At 40.5% G+C, this 15,820-nt stretch overlaps 1 protein-coding gene across 2 annotated transcripts in view; it reads left to right on the forward strand.

Moving 5' to 3' along the window:
* The window catches only part of GRIN2B (glutamate ionotropic receptor NMDA type subunit 2B), a 277,582-nt gene that overhangs the window by 102,724 nt on the left and 159,038 nt on the right, over positions 1-15,820 (forward strand). For both annotated transcript variants that reach the window (XM_087442717.1, XM_014791338.2), the window contains exon 2: positions 259-857. In XM_087442717.1, the coding sequence (XP_087298843.1) occupies positions 259-857 (599 nt within the window). The remainder of the gene's footprint in view (positions 1-258; positions 858-15,820) is intronic.

Genomic DNA, 15,820 nt, shown 5'->3' on the forward strand with positions numbered 1-15,820 from the left:
TAGCTCCAAGAATCTCAGACAAGGAAAGTATAGACCTCTATTGATTTTTTTCTAAAGTCTAGGAGATAGTTTTAGGAAGGAAGGTATTACAAGTGTTCACAATTCGAACACATCCAATTTAAAGGCATTATGAGAAAAAGTAAATAATGAACACAAACCTTTGTATCCCACTGGTTCAAACTCTTCCTTACCATCTTTGGTTTGATTTTTTCTCTCTCTCTTTTTTCTTTTTTTTTTTTTATATTTTTACTATTCTAGGATGAATCCTCCATGTTCTTCCAGTTTGGCCCATCAATTGAACAGCAAGCTTCTGTAATGCTCAACATCATGGAAGAGTATGACTGGTACATCTTTTCTATCGTCACCACCTATTTCCCTGGCTATCAGGACTTTGTAAACAAGATTCGCAGCACCATTGAGAATAGCTTCGTGGGCTGGGAGTTAGAGGAAGTCCTTCTGCTGGACATGTCACTGGATGATGGAGATTCTAAGATCCAGAACCAGCTCAAGAAACTTCAAAGCCCCATCATTCTTCTTTATTGTACTAAGGAAGAAGCCACCTACATTTTCGAAGTGGCTAACTCAGTAGGGCTGACTGGCTACGGCTACACGTGGATTGTGCCTAGTCTAGTGGCAGGGGATACAGACACAGTGCCCTCAGAGTTCCCCACTGGGCTCATCTCTGTGTCCTATGATGAATGGGACTATGGCCTCCCTGCCAGAGTGAGGGATGGAATTGCTATAATCACCACTGCTGCTTCTGACATGCTGTCTGAACACAGCTTCATCCCTGAGCCCAAGAGCAGTTGCTACAACACCCATGAGAAGAGAATCTACCAGTCCAATATGCTAAATAGGTGAGTGTGGAACAGAGGGCACACTGATGGTGGAGGTTCGAGAGCTTCCAAGACTGGGGTTGGAGGTTCAGAAACTGTGGGAAGAGCAGTTCAAGATGGCAGAGGTTTGAAGGCTGGCCTCTGAGATAGCAATTGGTCATGATGGTGGGAGTGTTTCACATCCAGAGCTTGCTGTGCTATGTTCTTGTTTTAGGAAATACAAAACAGCTCCCACTTTTTGAGCACTTAGTATGTGCTAGGTGTTGCTCTAAGTGTTTTGCATGTTTGACCTCATTTGATCCTCAAAACAACAACTCTATTAGGCAGGTTTTTAAAATTGTTTCCATTTTGCAATACAAGAGATTAAGGCTTGTAGGTGTAAATTGTCCAAAGTCATACTGCAATTAAGAAGTTCAATTTGGAGTTGATCCCTACATACTCGGTCACTATGAAAGATGCAGTAGATGTAGAAATGAGGGAGGACCAGTCCACCTACCTTTGGTATGCTGCTGTACTAAGAGAGAATGGAGAATAGGTTACATGGGTCTGTAGGCACAGGAAGAGGATTCGTCCTTTGGTTTTTATCTCCTTTGCTTCTCCTCTCTCTGCCTTAGAGGGTAAGAGTGCTGCTGTAGAGGCAGCTTTTATGGTTGTTCTTAGTCTGGTTTATTTAGTAAGAAGAAGATATGGGTGGAGTTCTGCTCCCCTGACCTCACCTCATAGTCCAGCCATGACTGCAGGACATCCTCTTAGGACTCCGTGGGGTAGAAGATTCTATACTATGCTTTTTTGGTTTTGTTATTTGTATAAAACTGCTGCATGTGCACAATGTAAAAAGTCAAGCAATATAGAAGAGTACAAAGAAGAAAGTAAAAATGACCTTAAATCTGACTAACCAGAAATAATCATTGTTGAAATAATTAGTGAATATCTCTCTAAATATCTACCTGTGCATGTATACCTATGTGAATATAAATCTATAATTTTACATAAATGGAAATATAACTATACATGCTGTTCAATAACCTGACTTCCTTTCGCTCAACAATATGTTTTGGGCATCCATTTTAAATTTATTCTGAACTATCATACACATAGAAATGTATTCAGAAAAAATAAATACTCGGGTACCCACCATCCAACTTAAGAAATAAGATACTAGAAAGTGTACTATGGAGAGATTGAAATACATCTAGTGGAGGTTGAATGTGTACCTACGTACACTTGTTTAACTTCTAGAAGGGAGTTGGACTGCAGCCTCTCAGCTAAACTCCTAATTCAGAGTTGAAACTAAAACTAGTTTTCATGTAGCTGTATCTGTGACCCAATCCTAATATTCTTCTACCTTGAACTAAGTTCTTTCTGCCATCCCTAGTTATCACTGCTTGTTTGGTATAGACTATCTTGGTTTTCTTCCTACCTCTTGTCTCAGGCTCCTTGACGTGTTCTTCTTTCTTTACACATCTCTTAAATATTGGTGCTTCTCAGGGTTCTGTCCTAAATCCTCTTCTTTTCTCACCCATTGCCAAGGATATAGTCAATGTCTGTAAGTTTCCCCAAATTGACATCTCTGGCTGAAACCTCTCCCTTGAGCCCCATGTCTTTATCCCTGACTGTAACTAGATATGTTCCTTTGGATGCCACAGGGCCTGAGAATGCACCATATCCAAAGCTGAACTGCTGTCTCCTCTCCTGTTACCCTCCCACCCTCTTCTAGCCAAATCTGTACTACCTATAAAGCGTACCTCCCCTTATCCAGTTGCCTAAAATAAAAATTTCCAAGATATCCTTGATTCCATATCCCTGACACCTCATAGGCAATCATGCCATATTCTGTGGATTTCCTCTGGAGTGCTTCCACTTATTTTCATCTGTGTACCTTATCCTAGTCCATCTCTTCTTACCTGCATCGCTGCAGGGCCTCTTAAATATCTTCTGGCTCCCAGTTCTACTTTTTTCCATCTACATTGTAGCCAGAGTGATCTAAAATGAAATTGTGATTTCATCACTCTCCTGCTTAATACCTTCAGTGACTTTTCATTGCTCCTATGATAAAGTTCCATCTCCTTAATGTGGTTTATAAAATCTTCCACAGCATGGGCCCTTCTATCTTTTCAAAATTGTCTCATGCCACTTTCTCCCTTGAATACTACATTCCTGCAATACTGAACTTGCTTTAGTTATTTGAAGAAACCATGTTCTCTCTCACTTCCAGCTCTTCTGCGTGCCTTCCCACCAATACACAAATGCAGATGCTCCTTTACCTGCCTCATTCCTCAGGCTTCAGTCTCAGCATTGCTTTCACTGGAAAGGCTTTCCTGAACCCTGGACTAACCTCACCCTGTTACATGCCTTCACTGCATTGTACTTTTCCAGTACAGCCACTCTTCAGACTATTGTACTTACGTGCTTTATTATCTCTCTTCCCTGTGAGTTTTGTGAAAGCAGTGATCTTTCTGTCTAACTCAATTCTATGTCCCCCACTCGTGGCATAGTGTATGGCACAGGGAAGTCACTTGCAATGAATGAATGACGTCCTCCAAGACACTGAGCTGCCTGGTGCATACTTACCCCACTGGAGCCTTCTTGTTCTGCTCCTCTTTGCAAGATAATAGAGATTTCCTTTAAAAACTTTCTATTTATTCAGTTCTGTACATTTATGTTTTCTTGTACCGTTTTTAGTATTAAATTCAAATATGATTCAGATTATTTTACCAAATGTTTGTTCATTAAACCAAAGCTAACAATGAAGGACTATTGAGACTAAAACACCTGCCAAACAACACAAGGAAATCAAGTGGATGTTACGTTAAAGTCCATAGATATGGTCCAGGAATGGCTGCTTTTATCTTAAATCTTTTTCTGGGTAAACAGGGATCTGCAGACATTATTATTTTCTATTTGGCTTAATTTACATTAGAATGTAAGTATTATCTCTGAAGCCTGGTCTCTAACCACTATATCTTTAAAACCGCAATTGGTTTTAACCTTTGTTACCATCTCTTGTGGCCACTCAGGAAGGCAGCCCTCCTCAGTCCTCTGTACTCCTTGCTTAGAGGTTATTGTCATGATGGCCACAAATGCCCACCTTATCTTCTCAAGTGTAGCAGTCCTAAAGTGAACAAAGATTACACAGTATAGATTATTCCTAAATTCCTCGAGTACCAGTGTAGAGCAGAGAGAGTCCACCTTCACTTGATTTCCTAGCGTACTGCTTGAAAAGTGTCTTCAGACTCACCAAAGTACTTCTCCACTAAGATATTTCCTCTGTGAACTTTCTCTCCTGCCCTAGCTCCCTGACTTTTCTAGGGTTCTGTATCTAACTGTTGGACATCTTCTCTTGGCTGTCTCTCCTGTCCATATACCTGCATCCCTTGCTCACGTCCATTGTCTTTTCCTTCCCCACTTCATGGTTCTTGAATCCAATCCCTAGGCTCTCTTGGAAATATTTTAATACATTTTTCTGTCTGGACCCAGAAAGGATTAGAGTTGACTAACAGGAAATATATGGAGCTATCACCAAAGTTTGAGCTATTATCACTGGGCACAGTGATCTCAAAATCATCAGTGGAATTCAATTAAGCACATTTAGTCTGAGCTTCTCCTACTTATCCTCATCTGAAATCAGACTCTTCACCCCTTCAGAGCTCTGGTCTCACTAGGGTCACTCTTTTAAATAACAAACCAAGCAGCCACACCACTTAGCCACAGCAGGAAATCTTTGCAAATAGAATTGTTGCAAATGGTTGGTTGTTTTATGAGGATGACTTTTGCTTTGGCCTGCTCCTCCTGTGTCTGCAACAGCAGCAGCCCTGGGAGGAAGGCTCCTCAGGAGGTATCTGGGAGTGACCCAGCCCCAGGATGACACTAGGAATGTAGAGTTAGGAAATGATGTCTCCTCTCACCTTCTGAAGACCCAGGAGCATTTACAGGCCCTTAACAGGCCTTGTCCTCCCCAGAAGCATTGTAAGAGGAGATAAAGCTCTCCTTTATACCTAACCAGACTGTGACTTTCTTTCCATATAAGGGAAGTTCATAAGTCTAGATTTAGGGAATAGGGACAGGAGGTTATATGATATCTCTGAAGCCCAAAGAGAGACACATATTTGAAATGATTTGCTTGTTAATTACTGAAGGAAAATTTTTTAAAAAATGATATACAGTCATGCACTGCATAATGATTTTTCAGTCAAAAAGGACAGCCCATGTATACAACAGTGCTCCCATAAGATTAGTACCAACAGTCTAGGTGTGTATTAAGATATACCATCTACGTTTGTGTAAGTACACTCTATGACATTTGCACAATGACAAAATCACCTAACGATGCATTTCGCAGAACGTATCTGTCATTAAGCGACACATGACCATATAACCATTCTCTCCTGAAAATGAACTATTTTAGTTGACTATCAAATGAACGTTATTTATTAAGTGTCAATCCAAATTCCTTACTGGTAACTTCTGAACTCCTTGAAGCTTGGCCAGCTATAGACTTGGTGAGTATTTCCAGGTGGTCTCTAGGCTACTGGACAAGGCTGTTTACCATGGTTACAAAAAAAATACAGAAACCCAGTTAAATTTGAGTTTCAGATAAACAATGGATGATTTTTTTTTAGCATGTCTGTCCTAAATACTGATACTAAAAGATAACTTGTTGTTTATATGAAATTCAAATTTAACAGGGCTTCTGTATTATTATTTGCTAAATATGACCACCCTACTTTGCACACTGATAAGAATTAATTTTCTGTTGGACTTGGTAGCATTCATTTACGCCTTATTAGTAAATGTAATACAATGTCCTATACCATAGCCCAAGCCATGCTGAGGGAGTTTTATTCCGACTGGGAACTTTATTTTATTGAAAGAGTTGGAGAATTTCTTATGTCGTGCATTCTCTAGGTAAAGGATCTTAGTTCCTGAGAAAAGTCTGAAAACCTTTTGGTGCCAGATGATCTGAAAGTGTTTAGAAAGTGATTAGGCCAGTTGTCTAAACCCTTCTTTATCCCCTTGAGCTAGAGAAGAATTGTTAGCTATTAGTAGGCACATGTCTATATTTTCCTTTATCACTTCCCTGACGGTTAATGGTTCTTTTCCTTCTCAATGTGGTCTCTAATACTCTACTAGTCTGTTGCTGTCACTCAGGTGATGGCACACCTGCCGCTCACCTCTAGGTTCTCTTTCTGTCCTAAGGACCCAATGCTTCTACTCTTCATACAGAACAACTTTTGGAACTTGTAGAAAAAGTAGATGCTATTTGAGATGGCTGGATCTCAACACAGCAAACCTCTTTTGAATCTTGCCTAATTATTTTTCCCCTATATCCTCAGTTTTCCTACTCAACATTTGTTTTGCGCTGCCCTCCTCCCCCCACAAATTCTTCCTCCCCCATGAAATTTGCCATCTCAAAAGGCCAGAATCTTCCTCCTGGCCCAGCCTTTGAGAGATGGGGATAACTGATGTAAAGAAAGGTGCTTTGTTAGGTGCTTATTAAAAGAGCTGTGATGAACATGTGATGATCTATATCCCATAACCTTGAGGACTCCACAGCCTCAGAACCATTGTATTAGCTGAATTGTTCCCATGGGATGCCCACTTGACTCTCTTGGCCTGGAAAATGCTGAGAGTCAATTAGTTTTTAGACACTATAAGCAAGAGCTGCTTGGTCATTACCCATCTCTTGGTTGTTATACATGTTCATGGAGTGCCAAGCATAGGCAGATTTATGGTAAGGCAAATATGTATTATAGGTTCACTTAATATAATTTACATGTGAACCAGTCAAAAGGTTCTGAGAATGCATGGTTATAAGTGGACTAGTGGCCCTCCACCTGATTAAAGAAATCCACTGGAATCTAAGGAAAGCTATATTTTTATATGGAATGTTTATTAAAGCAAGGCACACCTGTGTATATACAGAGAGATTTATCTGCTCAGTGGTGTAGAGGGAGATATAAATTGAGAAAAATAACTGAAGAATCTAATAAATATCCTAAAAGATATATTCAATGCTTACTCTAATTCAGGCAAAGCAAGCTTCAACTGTTCATGGAAGAATGACTGAATGTGAGGATTACTCAAACTCTTCTGTTTTCTTATAGTCTTTCACATTCCTCATATAAGATATATAGATGGTCATTTCAGTAAGTGATCTTTGCTTCTTTCTCTTAAACTCAAACCTGTGAAGAGCATTCTCAAATGTTCAACACTGAGGCCCCTACATGGTTCTTTTCTTAATCACTATTTAATTGTGTGGTTGACTTGTACAAATTAAAACTTACCCATGACATATTTAGTGTTTCTTTCCTGTTTCTTCTCTTCTGTTTTCCTCCTCCTCCTCTTCTTCCTCCCTGCTCTTTTACTTCCTCTTCCTCCTCCTTCTTTAAAAAATGATTTACAATTTGGAGGAGATAGAAAGAGATAAAGAGAGAGAGTGAGTGGGAAAAGAATTCCATTCCACTAAGGACAATTTTGAGGAGGAGAGAATGCACATCTGTGCTGGGAGAGAAGACACAGGTGGTACATTGTCTATGGGAAGGAATAGGATGGTCTTGAAGAGGAAAGAAGCAAGAGCAGAGTAGGGCAACAACTCTTAGTAGAGAAGTAGACAAGCCTCATTCTGAATAAGATTCTGCCTCAGAAAGGATGTGGGTTGGTGGCAATGGTAAGGGTTAAGAAGAGAGTCATAAGGTATATGCTCAAAAGCAGCCCTTTAGTCAGCCAGGCTGAGGAAGTTATTAACTCTGGTTGCATTCCTGAGTACTTACTGCATACCTGGCATTGTGCAGGTATCTAATTTGATCCTTGCAAAAAGCCTGATCTAGGCAAATGTCCTCAGGAGACATCCCCTGATCACCCTGTTTGAAAGGGCACCTTGTACTTCCCACCCTCCCAAGTACTCCCTATCCCCATCTCCTGCTTTATTTTTCTCTGTAGCACTTATCTGACACATAGTATATATTTATTTTTAAATATTTTGTTGTCTCCCTCCTCTCGGTTGAATTCAAGCTCCATGAGAGCAGGATGTTTTTAACCTCTGCGTTCCCAGCACAGTGCCTGATACATGTAGGCACATGATAAATATTTGTCGGATAAAAGCATGAATGAAGACAGGAATCATTATCCCCATTTTACGTGTTTTTAAGAAACCCGAGGCCCAGAGACCCCCAACTTAGGCTCTGTGATGCTGGGATCTGGCCTGGATCTGCCTCGAGGACCTAGATTTCCACCCCTCATTGTGCTGCATATTAACTAAGCTTCGAAGAAATCTTGGCTTCACTTAAAATCAGAGCATTAGAGTTGAAAGAGTCTTTGGTGCTCATCTAATCCAACCCTTTCAATACATGTATTCTCACAGAATAGACAGTAGAGTGATGAATGGATTTTACAAATGGGAAAGCAAAATCTCAGAGTGGTCACTCATCTGTCAGAGGCTCGGCAGGTGCAGAACCCAGGTATCCTGATGGCAGGATCAGCACTCTTCATAGAGTACGCTGCCTCTTAACTGCTTGACCATGTCCTCAGAAGGGCCAGCAAGGAGCCAGGGCTTTCTTGTTAACCTTTGCCCTGGTCTGGCAATGTCCCCATGATTCTTGCTCCCTTGATTCTTACCCAGACAAAGGTACAAATTCACAATTAATGGGAATTGAAGCTGGTGTTATTTAGGAATTGAGTGGGAGTCATTTCTCCATTTGCTCTCTTTTCCCACCAGAGGATAAAGGCTGGCTGGCTGGGGGTAAGAATGGGGGCTAGTTGCCAGGAAGCTAGAGTGCTGTCATTTATGGTTACAGACATGGGCTGGAAGCCTGAGTGAGGGCTGGACCACAGCCGGCCAAGGTCAGCTTAATTGACATGAGCTTCTTGAGAGCCAAGATGGTTTTGTAGCTTTTGCATCTATATAAGACCTCACACCTTTTAAATAAATAATAGTTGGAGCATTTCTCTCTGTTTCCTCTCCAAGGCAGTTGTCAGGGATGCATAAGTGGTCGTCTCCTGGAAAGAATTCTCCAGAACCTGAGAAGGATTTGGAAGAAGCGAGGTGTTCAGCGTGACTGACCTTCAGAAGTGGTTACCAAGGGATCTGAACCAGCACTGCAGAGAGGGGCACGTGTAGAAGCCAGGAAGAGGGTGGCAGCAGGAGCTGGCGTAGAGGAACCTTCCCTTGACTTTTCAGGGGTTTATCAGTGGCACATTCTCTTCTGGGAGGGCCTGGTGGGGTTAGTGTGCCCAGACCGGCACCAGTCCCCAAGCTAGGCCGGCTGGTGACACATGAAGGAACTGCTGCTGACAGATTAGAGCTCCCTGCTGCTGAAATCTGTTCCCTCTTGTCCAGCTTCCAGCAGCAGCAGCTGGCCGGGGGCTGCCTACTGTCCCCCTCGCTGCTCAGGCTTTTCCTTTTCCTCATTCAGTACTGCTTCACACCACCCCCCACCTTTCTTTCTTTATTCTTTCCCATCTCTTTCTCTATAGGGTGTTCTGTTCATTGATCTTTTGCTGCCCCTCTCTTCTTTCAGCCAGCTTTCATTTAAAAGCTTTGAAGGCTTTCCTGCCTAGCTTTCTATATTTGTAAATAACTTTATGCAGAATTCTTGCATGCACATACATGCGTTCACGTGCACATGTATTATACATCCATAGAGCACGTATTTATGTATGTACATTTACACCTAATGGAGTAGAGCGTTATTAAGAGAACTGGATAACACACTTTTACGTATTGAATTTCCCCAATTCTCCCTACCACTGAGACTGTTTAGTTGATTGCATAAGAAGAGTTGAGTATGGGATAGAAGTTGGGAAGAATACTTTAAAATGGATCCCCTGGAATTAACTCTGGTGAATATCAACAAGATATTTCCCTCCAATCTGATTCCATTTTTAAAGTCTTAATGGCTGTAAGGATGGTTGCTAAGAAACTCTACCACATTTATTGTTTAGGCAAAGGAGGTAGACTCAGTAGTCAAGTGGTTCTATATACTTTTAAGAAATCCATAAATGTCTCCTTTTTCTAAATGAAAGATCTTCCCTGATGAAGCAACAGAAATAGCCAGGGAAGCCACACCATGACAATATCATATTCATTCTAAGTGGTCCTTTTCAGAATTCCCTGAAAGAGATCACAGATGGAGTCCAGATGAGAATATGCGTCAAAATACATTTTGTGTTTGATGTAAAAATGGATGATCAAAAACTTTAGGTTGTTCATTTTTATGGCTAAAAATGATAATAATAAAAGTGAGCATTTTCATACGGAGAATCTCTTTGTAAATGATCTCACTAAATCATTGCAACAAACCTTTGAGGGCTTCTTCTATTCACTACATAGACTGACTGTGGATATCAACAGAGAAAACTCAAACACTTACTTCCTTTTAATTTTCCCAGTGGCATTTCCAGACACTTCTACCCACTTTTTTTTTCTCCTTAAATAAAAATCTACCAGGAACTTTTGTTTAGGCAAAAATAGCACAATAGAATGTCATTATAATATAGTTCATTATTACATAGATTTTATAAATATGTCAAGTTCTCTCATTATTGACTATGTTGAGAAAAGCCAGGTATGTGTGTGTGTGTGTGTGTGTGTGTGTGTGTGTGTGTATTATAGACTATTACTTAAAATAGTGAGTGATCCCACAGGCTACACAAGGTCATTATTCTTATTGCTCTGTTACCGCATGTGTTCACACAAAGACTTACCTCTTTTACCTGGTAGAGGGCAGGTCACATATTCAATAATCTGATGTATCTAGAACATAACCAAGAACCGTGAAAAAAGCAGAAAAGGGCTTGGAGCTAAAAATCACTGATACAAGATTCTTGCTCTAAAATACTGTGATTTATTTTAACTCAGAGCTCGTTTACTCTAATTTTATACATACTTCTAACTTCTAAGAAGCTTGGGGGCAGTTGGATTAGATATGTCATAGAGTGTTAGTAACCCAGTTTAAACAAGATGTGAGTATATTTAGGTGGTTTGTTCAGAGGTGTTACAGTAGCTGCATGATCATCAAGACCCAGACTCCTGCTTGCTTTCTAGTTTTTTGTTTATAGGATGTGGCCTCTATTCTCATGCCCAAGATGGCTGCTAAACTCCACTTTCAAGCAGCAGGTTGAGTCAGGAAGGCAGGCAAGCCCTTTCCCTTTTAAAGAGATTACCCAGAAGTCTCATACTTTATTTATAACCTGTTGGTCAGAAATCAGTCAGTGGCCAGAGCTAGCTACAAGAGAAGCTGCAAAGATTAATTTAGTTTAGTTTTTAACCGGGGCAGTAATATACCCAGTTAAAAATCAAAGTTCTGTTAACTAGAGAGAGAGTTAAGGCCATATCTTTGGCAGGCAACTAGTAGTGTCTGAGATACTTGCGTATTTGATTTCCCAGATAACAACAGCTTAGAAATAACAAACATGATGGAAGTCAACTAGGCAAGCTGATAGCATTAAGAAATAACAAACAGAATGATAAGGTGCAGAAAATATTAGAAAAACCCAGGGGAAGACCTTGAAAGGAATGCTTGTCTAAAACTACATGGGGCAAACTGTCATATACACCCCAGAAAGTATATCTCTCCCACCTCTTAAAGTGTCCCTGTGTAGCAAAATAGCATAGTCATTGTTAGGTCATCAATAAGAGCTTAAAATTATTGATTATCTTTGGTTTAAGAAGTCAGAGAACCCTATAATACCTTTCTGAAATTTTCCATTTAAAATGCTTCCTATAATCAAAAAAAGCTTGGTACTTAAAAATACTAAGCTTCAGCAATTTAGAAAATTTACTTAAAAAAAAGGTAATTGAATGAATACTATGTGCCAAGGGCTTTATATAGCCTCATTTAATCTTAAAAGTACTGTAGTGGGGCATTATTACCTCCATATTTCAGAGAAAGAAACTGAGATCCAGAAAGGTTAATTTACTTGCCTTACTTACAGATAATGTTGGGTTTCACATCCAAGTCTTTATGAATTCCAGGTGTACTTTGCCCCGTGTTGTTCATCCTTCTGAGGACTGTCTTTGTTGCTGAGGAGGCTGAGTCAATTAGGAATGACTCTATGTATATGAACACATCATTAACCTGCGGGACAGGTGGTTTTGTAATAAAGAGTTTCCTTTCCTGTCCTCTCTGCTGAATTCTTGTCCTGAAGGCTACACGATGATAAATCTGGAATTGGCCTGGGAACAGCATCCACTACACACATGTTAAGGATGTCCCAGACTGAACCTGTTTATTTCCCTGTCCGTCCTGAAGTGTGTTGCACCTCTATTTACTGACCTTGCTCTGATCTTGCTTGTGCCTTCCTTTGCCAATTGGGAAGGATGATTATTTTTTCTTATCTTATTCTTGTATATTCCAAAGTCCTTTAGCCCACATGTGGAAAAACAACAACATGTAGTATTTGCAGACCTGAAAGTCCTTTGGAAAGTGAGAGCAGACTTTCCGTTCTAAAATCTGCTGAGGGTCCCGGAGGTTACAGACACATTGAAAATACTGTCAGGGACATGTAATAAAACAAAACAAGACCTTGGCCTCTGTCATGATTTACAAATGTCCTCCAGGGCCACTATTTATTTTTGACAGGTCAGATAAGTTTGTATTTGTTTAAGGCTGATACTCAGCCAGAGATTGGAGAAAGGTAAAAACAACGCTATTGGGAGTGAAAAAGATGTGACGTGTGGAGGGCCACTTTTCTGAACCTCACAATATTACATTCACTGATAGGTGACTTAGTGACACAGTCAGGAGGTATTTTGACTCCCTATTGTGTACTGAACCCTTGCTAGATGCTGGAAGTACAGACAATACACATCATCCATTTGATTGACCTCATAAAGAGTGGGGCATCTGCAGAAACTTCTTTTAATTTGCTGGTTTGGATTTATTTTTCTTGTAGCATAAAATGAATTGCCTAAGAGGCTAGCAGAATGAGCCTAAGAAACGAAGATCAAAATTTCAAAATATGTTGGTTAAAAGTATCAAGAATTTCGTGGCACTTCTGACACAAGGCTGTGAAGGGTCCCTTCTGATAAAGAGCAGGAAAGTGAAGTTAAGCAGGAGAAAAGAACCATTCTACTATAGCTGATTCTAGCTTAATTCTTTGATCTCATTGTCACAGATTATTAGCCACGTGTAAACTCAAAACCTGATAAAGGAATATTCTTTTGAAATATATCAGAACCCCTCCCCCACATGTATACACACGCACTTTGTGTGCTCACTCACCAACAAGTTTAAAAATAGGAACCATGGTGTTACCATGACTCCCAGTTCTGCTCAGCAGCCTTTCGTTCCCTTTGATGTGATTTCACTTCAGAACACGATTTAGCGAGGATCTGGCTCAGAGCGACCTCTAGCGGCTCAATCCTTAGGGAAGTTCTTCCTTCACGGAACATTCAGCCCAATTCCAATATCAACCCGTATTAACCAACTTGAACACTTGTGTGTTCTGAACCATTCTCTACGTGATCAGATTTTTGCAGAATCTTTCTTATCAGCCACGAGTGACAAACCAGTCGATACCTACTGCATGCTCAAAACTAAGGAGAACAGTCCAGGAGTTCACCGTCTTGCTGGGAAGATGAGGTCTGCATCCCACAAACATTTGGAGAACAGTATATGTAGAGCAGATCAGGGAAAGTGAGTGGTAGAGGTAGTGATAGGCGAATAAAGTGATTCAAGTAAAATATGTTTGCTATGATCGTCAGAAGTTAACATTTTCCTTTTTCAGATAAAGGAGACTTCTAAAATTTATCACCTGGTACTGATTCAACAGCCTCAGGGAAGTGTTGATGTGCTGACTTGCTCCCATGCTGTCTTTAGTTCTGTGTTTTGAGTTTCCTGTGTCAGTGCTTCTCAGTCCTGACTTCATGTTAGAATTCCCAGGAAGCTTTAAGTAACTGTATACAGATGCCGAGGTCCAACCCTGCAAAACTATGATTTAGTTAGACGGGAAGGGGGTAGGGGCCTGGGAACTGACATGTACTAAAAGCTCCCAAGTAGATTCTAAAGAGCAGCCAGAGTTGTGAATCACTGTTCTCAACTCTGCTGTCATTTTTGTGGCCCCCAATGACCAGAATAGGATGAAAGGCAATGGTAGCATTTGCATTAATTTGAACCTGGTGCTAATGAAAGAATTCCTTCCTAGATTCTCTCCTGATGATGTCTAAAACTGTGGGCCCTATTAGTACTATGTAATTCAAATTCTGAAAAGGGTACATGGTATGGACATTTCATCAGTAGTGATCCTCTTGTGGTTGGTCTTGATTTCCTCATCTAGTTTTGGTCCTTTTGCTGATGCTCCATGTGTCCATTTTATGCAGAGAGATTTGTCAGAAAAGCTGGCAGCGTGAGCATCAAAAGAAATCTCACTTTAAATGGCACTTCAATTCCCTTGTACAAAAGAAACACAACTTTAAAGGTTCAAATTTGATGTCTGCTGGCCTTGATGAGAAATTTATGCTTTGCTAAATTTTGGAGCACACAAGTGGTTTTAAAGTGAAAGTTATTAGCACTAGAAAATAATGTTCTTTGTATTACTACACTGTTATTACATTTAATGGAATTGCTCCCTGAAGTACTACAGAATGAAAGGAAAAACTGAGTTTAGAATGAGGAAGACACGTGGTGAGGGCCAAGGTGAGAAAAGACGTGATGGGACACCTTGATCCTACAACTCTCCCCTGGAGAGAGCTGGGAGAGCTCTCCTTCAGGGGAACCCATTGAGTTGGGCTTGATAATGTCCTGGCAGGAGTTTACAGGTAGTTTCATAGTGTGTGGCATTGTTATGGTTCTGACTGCTGTAAGCAAGCAAGAAAGCTAGGCCAAGGCATAGCTTTGAAATTGTATTAAGGAAGGACATAATTTTTCAGACTAGAGTAATGCCATCTATGTAATTAAAGACTTCTCATAGCATAGGAAACTTTATGTTTATCCAAAGGAATAAGAAGAAGAAGAGAAAGAAATGCTACATTATTGTTAAAGCTCTTTGTGATTTGTAAGAGAGAACCATGACAGAGTCTTCAGACACACCAAGTAGGTGATTATTAGGTGATTATTGTCATTGCCTTTAACTCTTGTCTTCCACTCACCCAGCCATGTCTCCCACATTTATTATGGAGGTGCTTGGCTGAACAGATGGCGTTTTGCATCGTGTCCTTAAGGCCATCAGATTTGAGCTTCTTTGAATGAGCAGGAGAGAATGAATCCAGAACACTTGTTTTTCCCTGAACTCCAGGTTCCAGATCTGGGCTGTTTTATGGAGCTTTCTGGCATCTCTTCACCAATAGCATAACGTGAGGGAGGAATTAATCACTATTTAGAAGCATTTATTAATTGCTACATAATGGGTGTTCCTCTTTTGGGCTCGACCAGGCATGTTCTAATATCGAGCTGGCTCCTCAAGGTTGAATTGAAAATGTCTTATGCAGGCAGTCAAATCCTCATTTTGCATTTGCTCAATGACTAGTGCTGTAAGTAGGATTATGTGTTTAGCTTTTTGTTTTTAAATATATGGAGGTTTTTCTGGATTTCATGTCATGGACGCATAAGACAATGTTGGTTTCTGCGTTGGAGGTGAATAGTGGATGCAAGGAGGTGTAGCTACTACACTGCAAACTTCAAGCAATTGTGGACCTGAGAATCTTAGAGGCTGAGAGCCGTGGCCATTCTTAATGTCCCTTGTACTACGCAGGGATTTTCTTTCCCCTCCTGGCATTATTTTCTTCTTGCCTGAAATGATGTCAACTTCTTTTCATTCTGGCTGTTTGATGTTTTCTTAAGAATCAGGCAGCGAGAAGAACAGACACAAGAGTTAATCACTGTGTATTACAAGAGTGAGGTACAAGAGTACCTCACTGTGCTGTCCACCATACTAACATGGTGAGTCAAAGAGGTGACCTAGAAACTTCATATGCTCTCCTGGAGGAGCTGAGGGTATGTCCAGGAGTTGAGTGGTCGCCTGATGTTTCTTTTTCCCCTTTTCTGTGG

This window comes from Ceratotherium simum, chromosome 17, assembly GCF_057802395.1.
Source record: "Ceratotherium simum simum isolate JZ-2026a chromosome 17, ASM5780239v1, whole genome shotgun sequence".
Taxonomy (NCBI): domain Eukaryota; kingdom Metazoa; phylum Chordata; class Mammalia; order Perissodactyla; family Rhinocerotidae; genus Ceratotherium; species Ceratotherium simum.